The sequence below is a fragment of the Podarcis melisellensis genome, assembly GCF_964234715.1.
Source record: "Podarcis melisellensis genome assembly, chromosome: 11".
NCBI lineage: Eukaryota > Metazoa > Chordata > Lepidosauria > Squamata > Lacertidae > Podarcis > Podarcis melisellensis.
In genome coordinates, this window is record NC_138543.1 from 27,664,411 (window position 1) to 27,683,842 (window position 19,432).

General features: G+C 38.7%; 1 protein-coding gene across 7 annotated transcripts in view; it reads left to right on the plus strand.

Annotated features, from left to right (window-relative positions):
• The window catches only part of ARB2A (ARB2 cotranscriptional regulator A), a 206,324-nt gene that overhangs the window by 10,157 nt on the left and 176,735 nt on the right, over positions 1–19,432 (plus strand). For 6 of the 7 annotated variants that reach the window (XM_081930198.1, XM_081930197.1, XM_081930199.1 and 3 more), the window contains 2 exons: positions 5,229–5,329; positions 12,716–12,781. In XM_081930198.1, coding sequence (XP_081786324.1) covers positions 5,229–5,329; positions 12,716–12,781 — 167 coding nt within the window. Of the gene's footprint in view, positions 1–3,721; positions 3,894–5,228; positions 5,330–12,715; positions 12,782–19,432 lie in introns of all 7 variants that reach the window. The other variant, XM_081930203.1, reaches the window with a different exon arrangement.

Consider the following 19,432-nt stretch of genomic DNA (forward strand, 5'->3'; position numbering starts at 1 on the left):
ATGGACATCACCAGATGGGCAGCATCGAAATCAGATTGATTATATTCTCTGCAGCCAAAGATGGAGAAGCTCTATACAGTCAGCAAAAACAAGACCTGGAGCTGACTGTGGCTCAGATCATCAGCTTCTTATAGCAAAATTCAAGCTTAAACTGAAGAAAGTAGGAAAAACCACTGGGCCGGTAAGATACAATCTAAGTCAAATCCCTTATGAATACACAGTGGAAGTGAGGAACAGGTTTAAGGATTTAGATTTGGTGGACAGAATGCCTGAAGAACTATGGATGGAGGCTCGTAACATTATACAGGAGGCAGCAACGAAAACCATCCCAATGAAAAGGAAATGCAAGAAAGCCAAGTGGCTGTCCAATGAGGCCTTACAAATAGCGGGGGAGAGAAGGCAAGCAAAATGCGAGGGAGATGGTGAAAGATACAGGAAATTGAATGCAGATTTCCAAAGAATAGCAAGGAGAGACAAGAAGACCTTCTTAAACGAGCAATGCAAAGAAATAGAGGAAAGCAATAGAATGGGAAGAACCAGAGATCTGTTCAAGAAAATTGGAGATATGAAAGGAACATTTCGTACAAAGATTTCCATAATAAAGGACAAAAGTGGAAAGGACCTAACAGAAGCAGAAGACATCAAGAAGAGGTGGCAAGAATACACAGAGGAATTATACCAGAAAGAAATGGATGTCTCGTATACCCCAGGTAGTGTGGTTGCTGACCTTGAGCCAGACATCCTGGAAAGTGAAGTCAAATGGGCCTTAGAAAGCACTGCAAATAACAAGGCCAGTGGAAGTGATGGTATTCCAGCTGAACTATTTAAAATTTTAAAAGATGATGCTGTTAAGGTGCTACACTCAATATGCCAGCAAGTTTGGAAAACTCAGCAGTGGCCAGAAGATTGGAGAAGATCAGTCTACATCCCAATCCCAAAGAAGGGCAGTGCCAAAGAATGCTCCAACTACCGCACAATTGCACTCATTTCACACGCTAGCAAGGTTATGCTTAAAATTCTACAAGGGAGGCTCAAGCAGTATGTGGACCGAGAACTCCCAGAAGTGCAAGCTGGATTTAGAAGAGGCAGAGGAACCAGAGACCAAATTGCAAACATGCGCTGGATTATGGAGAAAGCTAGAGAGTTCCAGAAAGACATCTACTTCTGCTTCATTGACTATGCAAAAGCCTTTGACTGTGTCGACCACGGCAAACTATGGCAAGTTCTTAAAGAAATGGGAGTGCCAGATCACCTCATCTGTCTCCTGAGAAATCTCTATGCGGGACAAGAAGCTACAGTTAGAACTGGATATGGAACAACTGATTGGTTCAAAATTGGGAAAGGAGTACGACAAGGCTGTATTTTGTCTCCCTGCTTATTTAACTTATATGCAGAATTTATCATGCGAAAGGCTGGGCTGGATGAATCATTAGCCGGAATTAAGATTGCCGGAAGAAATATCAACAACCTCAGATATGCAGATGACACAACCTTGATGGCAGAAAGTGAGGAGGAATTAAAGAACCTTTTAATGAGGGTGAAAGAGGTGAGCGCAAAATATGGTCTGAAGCTCAACATCAAAAAAACGAAGATCATGGCCACTGGTCCCATCACCTCCTGGCAAATAGAAGGGGAAGAAATGGAGGTAGTGAGAGATTTTACTTTCTTGGGCTCAATGATCACTGCAGATGGTGACAGCAGCCACGAAATTAAAAGACGCTTGCTTCTTGGGAGAAGGGCAATGACAGGCCTAGACAGCATCTTGAGAAGTAGAGACATCACCTTGCCAACAAAGGTTCGTATAGTTAAAGCTATGGTTTCCCCAGTCGTGATGTATGGAAGTGAGAGCTGGACCATCAAGAAGGCTGATCGCCGAAGAATTGATGCTTTTGAATTATGGTGCTGGAGGAGACTCTTGAGAGTCCCATGGACTGCAAGAAGATCAAACCTCTCCATACTGAAGGAAATCAACCCTGAGTGCTCACTGGAAGGACAGATTGTAAAGCTGAGGCTCCAGTACTTTGGCCACCTCATGAGAAGAGAAGACTCCCTGGAGAAGACCCTGATGTTGGGAAAGATGGAGGGCACAAGGAGAAGGGGACGGCAGAGGACGAGATGGTTGGATAGTGTTTTCGAGGTTACCAGCATGAGTTTGACCAAACTGCGGGAGGCAGTGGAGGACAGAGGTGCCTGGCGTTCTCTGGTCCATGGGGTCACGAAGAGTCGGACACGACTAAACGACTAAACAACAACAACAACATGTATTTATTTTTAATCTCTGGTATTGCATCTGTTTCAGGACTTGAGATTTGATGCAGTAAGCAAGTTCCAAGAGGAAGGCTGAAATGCTATACACATTTACTAGGAAATAATTGCTGTGGAACCCACTAGGTCATTTCATCGTAAATATAATAAGATTCCACTACACAGTATTAGCTTTATCTGTCATTGAAAGCCAGCAAGGAAGTACCTTTGGGGAGGGTTTAAATTACTTTTCCAAGTAGTCCACATCCAGGTAGTGTCCGTGTGCAGCTGCTTTTTGTAAAGGAAGAGAGTTAGCCTATTCTAAGATGGTAGTTAAAAATGTTTAGTTTGGCCTTGAGCTTCTGTAAGCAGCAAATATATGGAGCACTTTGTATGAGGATCCAAAATGGAAGGGAGTAAGCATAGGAAATGTGCAGTATAGTATGTAAGTTAAGTAAATTCCATGCCATTCAGGTTCAAAATTTGTATTTTGAGTTGTAGTCAGATAACAACAGGAAGTGTAAAAATGGACTATTGATGTACACCCACAAATCCAGTTCTTTCTGGGGTTAGGCCATACCAGCTGAAGCTTCTACACCTTCCATAAGCAGCCTTGTACAAAGCACATGTCTTGATATCCTTGGGGGATATTGCAAAGCAGAAATCTGACAAGAGAGCTGTAGCTTTCTCCCTAGAAATCTTAATGCTACATGTGAAATAGAAATCTGTCATAACCATTGCTATACAGCTGACTATCACTGAGTTGAGTGTCCTGATAAGTCATAGAAATAAAGTCTGTCTACAACCATAATGTGGGGGGTTTTTTGGCCCTAAAACATGTGGCTTGTAAAAGACAGCATACTGAAAGATGTGTATTACTCCTATATGCTGAATAAGAAAACAACCCAAAACCTTGATCTTTTTAATATTGTCTCATACCATCCAATTTTATGGGGAAAAGCTTTTCTTTAAATGTAGTCATTTATGCAACACTTAGCTTTTTAATACCCTGATGACTTTCATAGGAAGGTACTTAGAAACCAAAAGTGTCATGAAAGTGATGCTATTTGAAAGGAGTGGTTCAACTTTTACTTTTCAGTTTCTTATTTTTAGAGCAGTATAATCTCTACTGTTTCCTTTCTAGAGTGCACATTTAATCGTGTAGGTCTGATTGCTAAGATGACTTGAAATCTGAATATGAATGTATGATATAGACTTTGAGTAGAATTGTTAAGGACAAGTGAACACATCCCTGTTCCCACTGCCATCAAATTGGCATGTTTGGCTGGAATTTTTCATGTGTGCACTAATGCATTTTGACTATTGATTATGTTTCTGTATTTGAAGGAAAGGGGTGTGTCTTATTCTGATTTGCAAAGCAATAATGAAATTTTAGTAAGTGAAGTTTCAGTGATGCTTAAGAGAACTCAAAAATACACTACAATTCTTACTAGACAATATGCTGTGATTTCCTTAGGGAGAGATGCACTTCACCAATAACCAGCCTTAAAAATGAGCATAGAAACTGAGTGTAGAATTAAAAAATTAGAAGCCTTGGACGAAGCATAGAGTATGATATGCCATGAAGAAAGGGATAATGTGACCTGAGATATTGGATATGAAGTTGGGGAGGATCATTCCCCCTGGAGGTTAGTAATTGGGAAAAGTACACTGAAACTGAGGTAATGACAGTGCTGAGAAAGAAAACTACTTTGATTTCTCTCTATTCACACTAGTAATTAGTATATTCACAGGCAGTGATACTGCAGATAACACAAAGTTCTCACTTATTTTGAGGCTTCAAGACTTTTCCAAGCAAATAATAAAAAAGACTTTCATGTACAAAACTGTTTTTGCTGGGGCAAAGAAAAAAATAATTAACCTTTATCTTTCCCATTAAGATAATTTCTAGTAATTTAAACCCTGCTTTTACATTCAGATATTTCCTGGATTTGGAGTAATAAGTCTTAGATACTCTTTTAATAATCTTTTTTCTTTCAAATTTCATTGTGACTAAAATGTTTTTCAGAGAAAACATTTGGCAGTTTCTAGCATTTCTGCTCTCTATTATTTTTGCATTTCCTTTGATCTTTGAACTTATCTTGTCTTGTATTAACCTACTTTGATATTATCAGTAATTAGGTACCATCTGAAGAGAACAGTAATGCATGAAAATAGTTATGGTTTGCACAAAGTTAATGTAATTATAGTATTCCCATATTTTGAGACTGCTTAGATTTCACCTGTACTTGTTTTCCCATTTAAATGCAGTGTGTCAGTTAAGTTATTTTTTGTCTAGCTGCTTTACACATTTTTTAAGATACAAAGATGTAGGAAAACAGTATAAGCTATACACATTGCTAATTGATACAATAGCATTGTGAACATTGCCCTATAGTCTGAGATCCACAGCGTTCAATATTAGCATGGTACATGCTATTCAGATTTGGACTAGGATGGCTTCCTTAATTATCAAATCTTATATGTGAAATTCAGCTTCGGTCAAATATGTAGGAGCACTGAAAAATAAATGCTGGGGTTTTTTTTGTAAAGCGTTTCACTTTCTCTGGGTATACCTGCTGTGAATCTGATCTAGAAATGTGTGCTTATTATAGTATTGCCCATGTTCTTTGAATGTCCTCATAGAATTAGATTATGAGAATTGGAAGGATGCTCACTGTAGGGAATTTCCTGCACCCTCCTCAGCTTCTCGACCCTTCTGCAAGGTGGTTTTGTCAGATTTTCCTGATTACCCTTTGCCCAGCACTCACTCATGTCCCATCCCAGGTCCTTTTGAAAGATCCTCCAGCTATCAGGAGTGGCTTTTCTAGAAGAGGAGGAGATGGGGAAGTCTTTTTGCTCATGGTTTTCAGCATTCAACCCATGAATACTTCTGCACAGTGAACAGTTTTATTTTTCCACAGTGAACTATTCTCTCCACTTATAAAGCTCATGTTCTGAATCTAATATTGTTTCTTTTGTAGAGGGACAGTTAAGACATATAAAAACGGGAGAGCCATTTGTTTTTAACTACCGTGAAGATTTGCACAGATGGAACCAAAAGCGCTATGAAGCTCTTGGAGAGGTATATATTATATACAAGCAATATATAGCTGTGTATACGTTTGTGTTTATATTTGTTGTGTAGCATATTAACATTGTACTTGGTTAAATGAGTGAGAGGGGAAAGTTCAGTACAGTGGTACCTTGGTTCTCGAATGAAATCTGTTCTGGAAGCCCGTTCAGCTTCTGAAACATTCAAAAACCAAGCCGCAGCTTCCCCTTGGTTGCAAGAGCTTCTTGACTCAGTAGAAGCCGTGTCGCATGTTCAGGTTCTGAAAAACGTTTGAAAATGGAAGCATTTATTTCCAGGTTTTGGGCGTTCGAAAACCGAAACGTACCACAATGGAGGTGTTCGGGAACTGAGGTTCCACTGCATTTTAAATTGAAGGAAATGATGGAAATAAATGGCCTTGTAAGCAGAGGTAAACTGACCCATCGGGAACATAGCTGTCCTGCTCTAAATGTGTAGCAACCATACAATGTGGTATGGGCAGTTACCTAGCTGAGTATATCTGATAAGCAAGAAAAGGTGTCCTGTCCTTTATTGATTGTCCTTTAGGAACGCTTGCCCTGTGCTTGCAACAAGATACCTATAAGTATGTATAAGGTAGAGTTGTCCATTTCAGTATGATACCCTGCAGCTATTCCTAAGTCTTATTTGTGTAGAATTCCAAACAAATGAACAGTAAACACATACCATAATAATTGAATACTAAGTTTTCTTGTGAACTGATAATATTTTCATAATTTATTTTTTCTGTTCAAAATTTAATTCATCTTGGATAGCATGCTGCTTGCTTTGTGTAGTTACATACCGGTAATTAACATAATTAATACATAATTAACCTCAGATTTTTATAACACAGCATTTGCTCTATTTTGAGCAACATGTTATACAGGTAGTATTATCTTAGGATTTTCAAAAAAAACTAACTTTCATTTTGTCTTTTTTATTATTTTATTTTAAAAAATGTATCAGACTTCCTGCTATACGAAAGGTGTAGCAAGGAAACCTATAGTTCAAGATCCAGGATAGCAAGATGTTGCCAAGTTTCTGATTTGTTTTGTTTTGTTTTTCCTTGGTTTGATCTCATGTCTCATGAATGATGTTTTGAAACTTCTTAACCTTTATGTGTCTGTGTATTCTCTGCTTACATTTGCTTTTGCGGTTTCATCCAAAATTTGAGAGGACTAGCAGAGGCCTTTATTTAGTGTGCTGTGTTTGTTAAAAAGCATACATGAAATGTTTGAATACATTAGGCAAGGGGTTAGAACACTGATTTTAATAGTATTAAAGTATTATTTAGGGTTTCAAAAAGGAAAGTCTGGACAAAAAAGTTTTTGAGCTATTTTTAATGAAAAATACATTTCAGCGATTTCTGCCTGGACGTTGAATTTCCAGCTATGTGCTGGAAATTCCAGGTGTATGGCAGCCCTATACTGCTGCTCAGTTGGGCTTACAATCTTCAATATGTTAACATTCTGCAGTATTGTAGAATCTCTGAAAATAGTGCATCTAGAAGTGGTTATATGAGAAGCTTTGATTATTAGCAGTCAGGATTACAGTGGTACCTCAAGTTACATACGCTTCAGGTTACATATGCTTCAGGTTACAGACTCCGCTAACCCAGAAATAGTGCTTCAGGTTAAGAACTTTGCTTCAGGATGAGAACAGAAACCATGCTCCAGCGGCCCAGCGGCAGCAGGAGGCCCCATTAGCTAAAGTGGTGCTTCAGGTTAAGAACAGTTTCAGGACCTCTGGAATGAATTAAGTACTTAACCTGAGGTACCACTGTACATCAATCTGGTGCTTACTGGACCCGTTATGGCATAAAAACATGGAACTCAGGCACACAGTCTCATGCATCTTTATCTGTATGGACACAGTGATCAGTTATTTGATGGTTGTTTTCAGGGAATTCCTTTTAACAATCATGAGGATCTTCATGCTGGATCCATGTTTTTCTGCTGTGGCGTTCTGGGAAGCACTGAAAATGGTTTTTATCTAGTGCAATCCACAAAAAGCAATGTCAGCTTTAATATGATGATGGTTTGGAGGACATTCCTTTTAGGAATCATGAGGATCTGTGCCATGCTGGCCCCCATGCCTCCCCTTGTCTGAATTGCTATTGAGAAGTGAAAGGAGGATGTCCAATCAGAGGAGATAAGGGGGCACGTTTAAACCTTATGCAGAGGCCAGAGAGCAAGGAGGACCTGCTTGGAGCACATAGAGCAGAAAGAAAAGTCTCCAGTTGTTTCAGTCAGTTTGGGTCCTCTTGTGTGTACTAGAAAGGCATTGGCAGACACGTGTTCCCTCTTCAGTGGCATGTTTGGGACTTAAGGTCGTGACTATAATAGGATGCCCTGTGATTTCATTTTAGTATCCAGTAAAGACTATTAACTGAGATGCCAAGAAACATTAAATAGTTTAAATTGTAACTCTCTTAAAAGAGAGGGGAAGCAAGGTGGGGAGAATGAAAATTAGTCCACAAGCAGAAGCATATATATAACTTAAAATGACATAATGACATTAATCAGTGCCAAGTATTTCTCTCCTGCTTCCAGGGAAACATGCCAAGAAAGCACAGATGGAGGTATATTTTTCAGAAGAATGGACAGTAACATTTACATTCAAGATGCATAATACCTTGCTTTTTAAAATATTGTTGTGCCTCTGGGATGCTAGACTCAAGTGTATTGTTTACAATGGGTCTCTGAGATGAGGTACTAAACTTAGCTTTGGAGTATGGATGTGCCTCTTGTTTATCTCATTAAATTTGTTAGCATGTGAGTGAGCTATAAGATTTTCAAAACTACAGGTTTCAAACTCTGTTATGTATTATTCAGCATAATTTAGTAGCTTGCTAAAAAATTAACAATTTAAATAAGGCACTATTGCTGTAGCGGCAGCTGAAGCTTACATAGCTCTAGGATTGCCTGGGAGCAGAGGCATCTGGCTGCAGATGGTACAGAGCTAGCTGTGGAATGGGGGTGACGGAGTGGTTGGAAGGAAAGAGTGTGCTTGAGTTTGGCTACCCAAAGCTCTGCTAGGGTTCTTGTTTCAAAATAGTTACTATATAAGGAGGCCTGACAGAAATAAAATATACTGGATCCAATTAAGATGATATTGTAGAATATGTTTGCATAAAATATCTTGATAGTACTGCTTATAAGATGAGAGCATTTTTTATCACCTTGAGTGAGATGGTTGAGGGTAGAACTACACATTAGGAAAAACAAGAGACTGTCACTGAAAAGAAGCATCCCCATTTCTGCTTTTCTCCCCACTCTAGGCCAGGGATATCCTAGCATCACCATGCTTTATATTTCACTGACTCAACAAAACAGCGGCCAGTGAGATTAAAATGGCATGAGGGAACGTATGGCAATCTCAATAATAGTACACAGGAAAGGTTTGAATGTAATACAAACCCATAGTTTTGTGTTAGTAAAATGAGCTGCAGTGAGCCTTCCCTCCCATACCCACCAACACTTCTCTGATGAAAATAGGGATGTCCTAAGGAAAAGTGGGATCAAATCAGAAACTGGGATGGCTTCTGTAAATCCAAGACTGGCCCTGGAAAATAGGGACACTTGTAGGGTCTGCCCTCCGCCTTTGGTGTTGTCACAAAGAAGAGTTTCAAAAGTTTTGCTTCCATTTTAGATTACGGTAACTGCAGAATGCTATGTTGTTTGAACCTGGACAAACCATAGATAACATTATCTATGATTAATCGAGAAAAGCCTATGTTAAACCATATTTTAAGATATTTTAGGATAGATTTTCATTGGCCACAGTGCATAGTAAGACTGAGTCCAAGTGTTGTATGTCAAAAGCTTCTTTAGTATCTCTTCTTGTTACTTACTGGCAGGTTTGTCATTTCAGAGTCAAAATAAAGCTCATTCAACCCAAGCATACAGCAACAGCAGTATCAAGCCTTAGGTCAGCTTTACCACTTGAGACTGGCGCAGGGCAGTCTAATGATATTCATTTTGCATTTTTGCCAAGTACCACACACTGACAGAGTAAAGTAGAAAAAATAATGAGTTGACAGTTGTATGCCATAAATTCATTTGTTTTGTTTTTAAGCATTGAAAAAGCATATTTGTGTTTATACCTGTACTGCTTCTGCTACATTCAGTTTAGGTCCCACCCCTCTTCCCAAAGGAGAAAATACTTAAGTATTTTATTATTATAGTCTGTATCATGCTGAAGCTTTAAATCTAATTGGGTTAATGACCACATTAGGGGCTTAAAGCAGTTTACTTCTAACATACTGTACAGATCACATGCCTAATTAAAATCTCTTAGATCCATAGAAAGTTCTCTAAATTATAACATCTATATATCAGACTTGGATAGCAGAGGTGGCTGCTGCCTAATTGTGCAGGGTACCTTTCAACAGTATTCAACTAATGTATCCTGTTAGTGCAAGGATTTCTACTTGTGCAACAGGACTCCCCCCTCACCTTTCCCTATAGGTGCACCACACACTCCCCACTTCTGCTCCAAAGCATTGCTGGAACCCCTATAAGATGCTTAGGGTGTGTGGGAAAGGAAGAGGGCAGAATTCCCATTGTATTAGAGGAAATCCTTCCACTGACAGGACAGTGACATAATGGTACTTTGGATTCAACACTGCGTTTGAGCTGATCTTTGGGTGTCAGGCTTATGCCAGGAGAGGGTGGATAAACCTCAGTGAATTTGATGAATGGTTTAGTCTGTGTTGGTGAAGTTGTTCTTTTAACTTGTTTTGATCCTTTAGGATAGAGTTAGAGTTTGCATCCTTCTGTCTTGGGAGACAGTGGAGTGCACCTCCAGGGGTGAATTCAAACCGCTGGAGAATCACATCACCTGCTGTGGCTGCAGAGACCAGTAACTTGTAACTGCTGCCCCCTGCATTGTTTTTGCTGCATTAGCAGCACTGAAGTGACTTCTTAGATCAGGCCAGTGGCCCCTCTAGCACAGCATCATGTTCTGACAGTGGCAAACCTGATGCCTGTGGGGAACCTGCAGGCAGGATATGAGTGCAATAGTCCTCTGTTCACCTATAATTCCAAGCAATTAGCATTTAGAGGCATACCATCTCTGACAATGGATGTAGGCTATAGCTATCATGGCTAGTAGCCATTGATAGCATCTGTGAATGTGTCTAACCCTTTTTAAAAATCTTCCAAGTTGGTGGACACTACTGCTTCCTGCAGAAACTAGTTCTGTAGTTTAATTATGGGCTGTCATAGTTTTATTATTTTATCTCTCCTGAATCTTTCAAAATTCAGCTTCATTATTGGTTCACAAATTCTAGTGTTTTAAGAGGGAGAAAAACTTTTCACTATCCACTTTCTCTATGCCATGCATAATTTTATAATTTTCTGTCATGTCACCTCTTACTCACCTTTTCTCTAAACTAAAAAGTCCCAAATCCTTCAGCCTTTCATCAGAGAGGAGTTGCTCCATCCCCTTTATCATTTGGGTAGCCTTTTCTAAACCTTTTCTAACTCCACAATATCCCATTTGAGGTGAGGCAACCAGAACTGTTTTTTTTCCTTCCACCACAAGGTAGATACCATTTTGTGTGCAGTTTCCACAAACATTATTTTGAGCACTTTATTATTGTTGTGTTCGCTTCAGTGACTCTTCACTCTCAACTTATGAAACTGTAGAAATATAACTGCTTTGCCGTTCCCAGAAAGTGAAAGATGATTTCAGTGAACCATAAACAGTTAGGCCCTAGGGGTAAAATTACATCGGTTGCATGTTTCTAACATGCTGCTTTGGGATAAACATGTCTTAAATCAACTCACTGCTCACAGTCAAATTCTTGTTCAGATTTGCTGTAGAGACTGAAAGACTGATCTGTCTACTAATACTGTGAAGCTTTTGCAATCTAATTTGCATCAATTATTTGCAAAAGGTAACAATGGCTTGTTATATATTCTTGGGCTGTAATCCTGAACATGCATTTTTTTCTTCAAAGAAATGTGTGTAGAAATGTCTGTAGGGTAGCAATTTGTCACCTTGATCTGGAACTTAGCCCACTAGTTTACTTGGCCACCCCCATTGGGACAGCGGTATTGCAAATTGCTTCAGGATATTGTAAATTACTCATGGAATGTGATTCATAAATGAAAATAATAATAATAATTGGGGCTTGTGAGCTGGTGCTAGGAAAATCTAATCTTTTTCTTTTCTTTTTCAAATGATAGTGCTTTAAAAGTTCAGCTGTTTTGGTATAACACCTGTGGAGTGTACTGTGTTTAGATTTGATGCCCTTGATTTAATTTTCAATTGTAATTACTTGGGAACTTGATTTGTTTAGGTTCCCTTTGCAAATTTAAAGTAAGTGGGGTTTTTTAAAAAGAAAATCTTACGGTTTTCACTGGTCCATAATGCTTTCACTGTATTTTCCTCCATAGATAAGGACCTTATCTATGTAATAATTAGATTTAGTAACCTAGATTTATGAGATCTCCATTTAAGGCATTTGGAATCCTATATTGAGTATATTATAGATATTATCTGGGAATTCAGTTTTGTTCTGTACATCTCGCATATAAAAGCTGAACCTGGGTTTCATAGGTGTGATTCTCAGTAGTTTTAATGGAACAATTATAATAAAATGTGCTTAGAAAGGTAGCCAAAGGTAGCTTTTCTTGAACTTCGTTTGCTAGCTTCTGTTTCCATGAACAAAATCTAGTAATCTGCATATTGGAACATTTTTTATCTTCTGCATCTGCTTACAGTCTCTCAAGGTAGTGCTCAAACTAATTCAGGAGTTAGTCATCTACAATATTCATCTTATACTTTTTCAGTTTGTTGTTTTTTGAAAAATGCAGTATTAGCTTATAATATGAAGTATCATATCTGTTCTGTAAATTTGGATATTTGTGACCGAAGCAAACTTCTTAACAAATCTTCAAAAGAGCTTGCTTAACTTCATCTTGTGCTCCCCTCAGAAAATACAAAGTCAGTCATTCTCCCCCTTCCACCAAGAGAAGGCAGGGTAGATCTCTTTTTCTGTTTAGGCCACCTTTGACCTGTTCCTTCTCTGTTCAGTGAATAAAGGGTGAATAAAGATCTGCTGTCAGTGTGGCTCATGAACTGGATGTGCAGTGACAAAGGGAGATTGTTTTAGGAGGGTTGCTTATTGAAGCTGATTTGAAAGTAGTTCTTAGCAAATGCTATTCTTGTATCTCTAGGTATGTATTATATATGAAATGGTCTTTATCATTAATTTCCAGGCTAATAATTTACACAACAACACAATGTGAAATCCCAGAAAGTTATATTCTATGTCTAGACAAAAACATATATTTTGCATAGGGAAGCAAGCTTTCTGTATTTTTAAATTTGTAATTTTTGAAAGAGGAATTTATATGAGCATTATGTGACTGTGTTCTCTTGTAGATCATCACCAAATATGTATATGAACTACTGGAAGAAGAATGCCATTTGAAAAAAGTATACATACCGGTAAGTTAAATATACCCTGTTTTTTCCCAGCATCTTGGGAAATAGCAATAATACAGTCTGAGGAATTATAATTTATTTTATTTCATAGTCTTTCCTATGCTGTGAGTTGTAAATATCATGTGTGTGCATTAGGAACAGTTCAGACACATCCTATTTTGTTATTAACTTGTGTGACGTAGATGGGCCTATACTGAAGAAATCTAGGTGGGCTTTTTTAATATAAAAAAATAAACTCAGGTTTGAATTGGTTTTGAAACTTCTTGGGTAACCATGAGGCAATTATAGTGTCAGTTAAACCTACCTTGCAGGGTTGTTGTGAGGATAAAATTTTATAATGAGGCGTATGCTGTCCTGTACTACTTGGGAGAAAGATAGGAAAGAAAGATTTTTTAAAAAAATACATTCACAGACTAACTGGGGTGTAGTCTTAAATTACAGAAATAGTTTGCTTGACTAGATCAGGTGTACATAGATGCCTTCATAATTTCCTCAGTTTTACCCACTAGTTTGTTCTGAGAGAGGAGGGAGGATAATAGAAATTATGCAAATTTTCTACCCATGTATGCCAGGTTGTATGTTACTTCTGAAGCCTGATCTGAAAGCTATAGATCATACTCTTAATGTGTAATGTTTCCAGGATGCCAAATGCTTAAAGTGGACATCAGTCATTCGGATCTGTCTTTCGGATTGATCCTGGGATATATAGACATGGACCTTTTAACATTTGAATTCAGTTATCTTAGCCGTTAAAGATAATTGGCACCTTAAGTTTATTTCAGCAAGCGATAGAAAATTAACCTGAAAATTCATATATAGGTGGCACCTAATCCCTAGGAAATGGGCAGTGATCCCTCCTGGCAGCTCACCGTGTTGCTGGAGGGGCTGCCCCACATCTGTTAATCATCTCCACATGTGGTGGGAATGTACAAAAATCCAGCATTTCTGGGTTTTGCTATTCTAAGAAATTAACAAAACAGCAATTGGAAGTCAAACCAGAATTAGCTTTATTAAATATACTTCAAGACAACAATCTGGATTTACATAATATAGAATGAATAAGGCATTTATTACAAGCCACAAGACACAGTATAAACAGATACTGGAAAGAACTTTCTGGCACAACAATAAACAATTGGTACAAAACAGTTTGGGAAGCAGCCCTGCTTGAGAGATTAACAAATAAACTATGGTTGACACGTGGACAGAAAATGAACAATCCTCCTCATCAGCATTTATATCTGATTGATTTAAATTTAAACATAAATTATTATCTTCACTTTGAATCCCCCTTTCCACATTATTATTTATTTTATCCCTCTTTTCACTTCCTGAGATTCTCACGTATGTCAGTGATGTCTCATTGTCCTGAAAAACAGCATCCTATCCTACAGACCATATTGAGTATTAAGATTGGCAGAAGTGGACCTCTTGGTAGTTCCACTACCCTTAGAAGTTCAGGAACTAGTGTCCTGGGAGAGGGCATTCTCTGTGGCAGCTTCTAGGTTGTGGAATTCCCTCCCCACATTACTTCGGGCTTCGGGCACCTTTATTACATAGTTTTTGCCATACACTGAAGACACACCTCTTTACTATGGCTTTTCACACTTGAAATATATTTGGGAACCACCCTCCCTATTCCTGTGATGGTAATTTGTTTAAAACTTTTTAATGTGTCCCCCCCCCTAAATTCTTGTGATGCTCCCTGGGACCTTGTGGTGAAGGGCTGGTAATAAATCAAATTATTATTGTTGAAAGATGGTTAGAAACCAAATTGTTATTGTTGTTGTTGGATAAATTTAAGATTTCCATTGAGTTACTGGCTTAGTTTAAACTTGCACAAGGACTTGTCTGCATTCCATGTAATACCAAAACTTTTTTCATAAATTGCAAATTCGTGTGCATTTCACAAGCTGCTTTTTGAAAAGTCTTGAGTTTCAAACGCAGTTTTCCATATTTGGGTGTGATGTTGGCACCTCATCTTGCTAGCTCATTCTAGTTCCCGTCTAAACCCCTAGACACAGATTGCAGAAAATGGCCTTGATCAATGCATTTGAGGTTTCTCCCTGATCACCCTTATTTGCAGAGTGATTTAATAGTCAAACCATCTACCTGACTATTAGTTACCACAAAATTATCTTCTCTTAGCAGAGAGCTGACAGATAGACAGCTAATCCACCATTTCCTTTCCCAGAAGTCCTTCACCACTAGTATAATCTAGATGGGATTATACTTACTTGATTATACTCTGGCAATCAAGAGTAATCTGAGCAGAGTAGTTTTGACTTCCCAAAAAACATTAGTCTGTGGGCACTTTATGTGGGGCTGCATTCGTTGAGTGTTTTCTCTATAGCAGGGGTGTCCAACAGGTCGATCCCTGGGAGGTTTCGGTAGATCATGGTAGATCGCTGGCTCCTCCATCCAGCCCCACCCCCTTTCCCCATCCTCTAGATCGCTAGAGCTAAAGTCTGAGTTTTTGCAGCGAGGCTGACGGTCTCATTAGCGATCTCTTGATGAGCGCCTTATTTTATTTATTTTACCTAGGCCCCTAAACTAACAAATATTTCCTCCCTAAAAGACGCTCAACAACATTGAACTGAACCCCCCCAAAAAACACCACATATCTCCCTAAAAAGGGGGTAGATCAGTGCCAGATTTTAATCATGAGTAGATCACAGTCTCTTGGAAGTTGGACGTCCCTACTCTACAGTATAGCCCTCTCAGTGCCTGAGGATCTTCAGGGAATGCTTTGTTCTAAACTATGCTTTTTTTCACTTGTAAGATCAGTAGGGACAAAGCACAAGGCCTTTGCAGTGATACCAACATTATGGAACTTATTTTAAAAGAGAGGTTTTAGGGCTGGCCCTGTTGCATCTTTTAATGTAATGTATAGAGATGTTTTCAATGCACCAAATCATTAAGGATTAGTGAGGTCATTTAAAATTACTATATTGGCTGCAGCTGAGTTGTTTTATGCTATTTATTGTTCGAAGATCTTGTGTTTATTTTGTGTTTATTCTGTGTTTTTACTGGAGGCTTCCTTGGAAGTATGTAATAAAGAATGTCCAATTAGTAAAAATAAGAGTGCAAAGTAGGAAAGTAGTCCTCTCCAATAAAAAGTCAGTATGCATTAAGATGAATTAATACTCCTGGGTCAAAAAAGTAATACTGGAAGCTTTATATACGAAGAGCAGTACTAACATAGATTGATATAATAAAAAAGAATCCTAGACTATAAATATAATTATGTAATCTTTTGAAAAAAGTTGAAGCAGATATAAACAGTGAATTGTCAAGATACAAATTGCTTTGTACATTTTCAGTGTGATGAGAAATAAATGGTATACTAGGTTGACTTGTCAATAAAGTGTGATTGGACACTGGTGTGACCTTTTTATGTGTATCCTTTAGTGAAAGCTTCATTTAATGAATTACAGGCATTTGAAGACAAATCGACTTGAAGAAATGTTTCCAAATGCAATTAAGATTAAGCTGGTAAAGGTTGATTCCAAATGTGAATGGTAAACATATGATGGCTAGTCCATATTTAGATATGTAAACTGAGTATTTTATAATGTATAGCTTTGTTTTCCTCTTGCCCATGCTCCCAAGAATATTGGAAATGGTTCTGTAGCAGTAGTTATCAAGAAGAAGAGAGTAAAATTTGCTCATAATAGGGCAAGAACTATGTACCCTGCCTTGAGCTCCTTGGAGAAAAGGCTGAGATATAAATGAAATTAATTAAACAAACAAACAAACAAACTGACAAACAAATGGCATTTCTAAACAAACTAACCAAATCTTCTGTTACCAAAACCTAAATCAGCTGCAATATAAGTATGAATGGAGATGCGGGTGGCACTGTGGGTTAAACCACAGAGCCTAGGGCTTGCTGATCAGAAGGTTGCTCAGTCCCTGCTCCTGCCAACCTAGCAGTTTGAAAGCACGCAGTGCAAGTAGATAAATAGGTACCGCTCCGGTGGGAAGGTAAACGGTGTTTCCGTGCACTGCTCTGGTTTGCCAGAAGCGGCTTAGTCATGCTGGCCACATGACCTGGAAGCTGTACACCAGCTCCCTCAGCCAGTAAAACGAGATGAGCGCCACAACCCTAGAGTCGTCCACGACTGGACTTAACTGTCAGGGGCCCTTTACCTTCATAAGTATAAATAAGAGATTGGTCTGAGTGCTACTCTTGGATGAGAAATATGTGTTTGTTTCTAACAACCAAACCAAACCAAACACACTTTGAATTAAAGATGGAATAAAGAGTAATATTAACACTTGCAGTTCAGGGAATTCACACTCTAATTTACCTTATTTTTTTGCAAATAATTTGGATTGTACGAACTGAAACACAAGATAATTTAATGTCTCAGATCAATGGTAGACATGGTTTCTAAATCAGTTGAGCTACATTTGCCCGAAAGTTTAGTCTTATATTATATTTATCTGACTTTGTAGTATCTTTTTCTCATCAGTTGCCTTGACAGATCATAGTCTGGATTTTTTTACACACAAGCATTCAGTAGCCTGCTGTGAGAAGTAACCAGAACTAAATTCCTCATGCATCTACAATGAAAAACACTGGCTGATGTTCTGAGAACAATCCCCAGGAGAAGTGACCAAAGCAGGAAAACTTCACAGATGTATTATAAAAGCCCAGGGAAATTTTGCAGATAAAGCTGATCATTACATACACCTAAAGCTGTAGTACTGTATATTGGAAATAATGGGACAATGGCAACGCATAATATAAGCAAGTTCTTAGAGGCTTCATTCTGCCCATGCCCTTAGCTGTACTTGGAAGACCTTTCCAAGTTGGAGCTATGTACTGAGTTATGAATTGATGCTGTATATATAGTCTCACACATAGGTAACCAGTCCTGCAGGCTGTTTGTAGGGAAACTCTTCAGAACTAGTGTTAAGAGCTATGGAAAGGCCATTACTTTACTTCATAGCAGCATGAGCCCCTTTTTCTTCTTTGTTTTACAACTGCTGGCACTGGGACCCTGACGTTTTTGATCACCATCAGAAGAACAGCATTTCCTCAGATTTGTTCTGTGAACAAATCCGCTGTGAACCAGTCCGCTCAAACAGTCCTTATCTTGGCCCAATGGGAACTTCTGCCTCAGGATCAGGATTCTTCATCCTCTGTATTCTCACTATAGTTTGACATGTTGAAAATGCTGCTGCCTTCCCATTATACCCTGCTCATAGCTTATTGATTTATTTAAATAATTTCTAAATTGCCTCTCTACAGCACAGCCTAGTCAGTGCAGCTCACAGTGAAACAAGGACGGATAGAAACTATGAAATGATAAATATAAACAAACGATGAAACGTTAAAAAGCAGTTGAAACATCAATGAAGGCAGGTCAGAAGAAGGCTCACTCAAATAAAGGTGTCTGTCAAAAAGTCAGGCAGTGCCAGGTACCAAGCAAATCTTCCTAGGCAAACCTTTCCATAATTTGAGCACTACAGTTGGGAAACCACCACCCCTTGCCTCCCAGAGCGATCTCATACACTCTTGATGTAGTTTGAAAAGGGAACACTGAAAACCTCTGTAGTGAAATGGAGTTCCCAGGCAGATTCTTACTGGAGAAGGAGATCTGAAGACATCCCAGCCCCAAGCCAACCTATTGAGCTGAGCCTGAAAATAAATTGCCCGTTACCCATGTTGCTAAATGATCAGAGTAATGTGCTATGATCTACCCCCTGACAGATTTCTGCCGACTTCATTCTGGACAGCTGAAGATTCTGGACTGTGTTGAAGGGTAATTCCACATAGAATGTAGTATACATAATTGAAACTGGAGTTTCTAATTTGGCCAGACTGGCCCAGATAATAACTGTGGATCTAACAAGTCCCCATGCTGGAAACTAGATACTTGTGTACTTCTGAACACTTATTTGGACAACAGTGGTGCATTATTATTATTTTTGCTGCTTAAAGGAAATAACCTTTTCAGTACTGTAATCCATTCTTAACAATGCTTTAAATATGAGCATTTTGCGAAATGCCAGCATTTTGCATTGATCGCTTGAGCTGTTTTGGAGGTGCTGGTGCTTTAATGCCCATTAGCATTAATAAGATAATTAGCATTAATGCAAGAACTAAGGTTCCAGTGAGTGTACACACACACACACACACACACACACACACACATGTACGTACATCTGGAAGTGATGAATTATGGTGTATTATGTAGCAAATATATGGTTGTTTAATGGGCTTTATACCTCACACCTGAGAGAGTGTGATATGGTGGGCAGAGTCAGGAGAGCAGGATTCAAAATCCACACTTACTTGTGAAGTTCATTGGTGCCTATGGGCAAGTCATCCGCTCATTATGTGCATCACAGGATGTTTTTGAGAGGGAGATGCAAACAAACAAAAACACATATCATAGTAGCAAACAATAACAATAACCCCGCTACACACAGTTTAAAAGACTGTATATTGTTTAATTAACCAGAGGCCTAGAGAGAAGAGGCATGTTTTTAACTGGCACCTAAATATTTGTAACGAAGGCACCTGGCAGGCCTCCCTGAGGCTAACATTCCACAAGTGAGGAGCCACCATAGAAAAGGTCCATTCTCACGTTGCTGCCCTCCTGCCATCTCATGGAGGAGGCACACGAAGAAAGGCCTCAG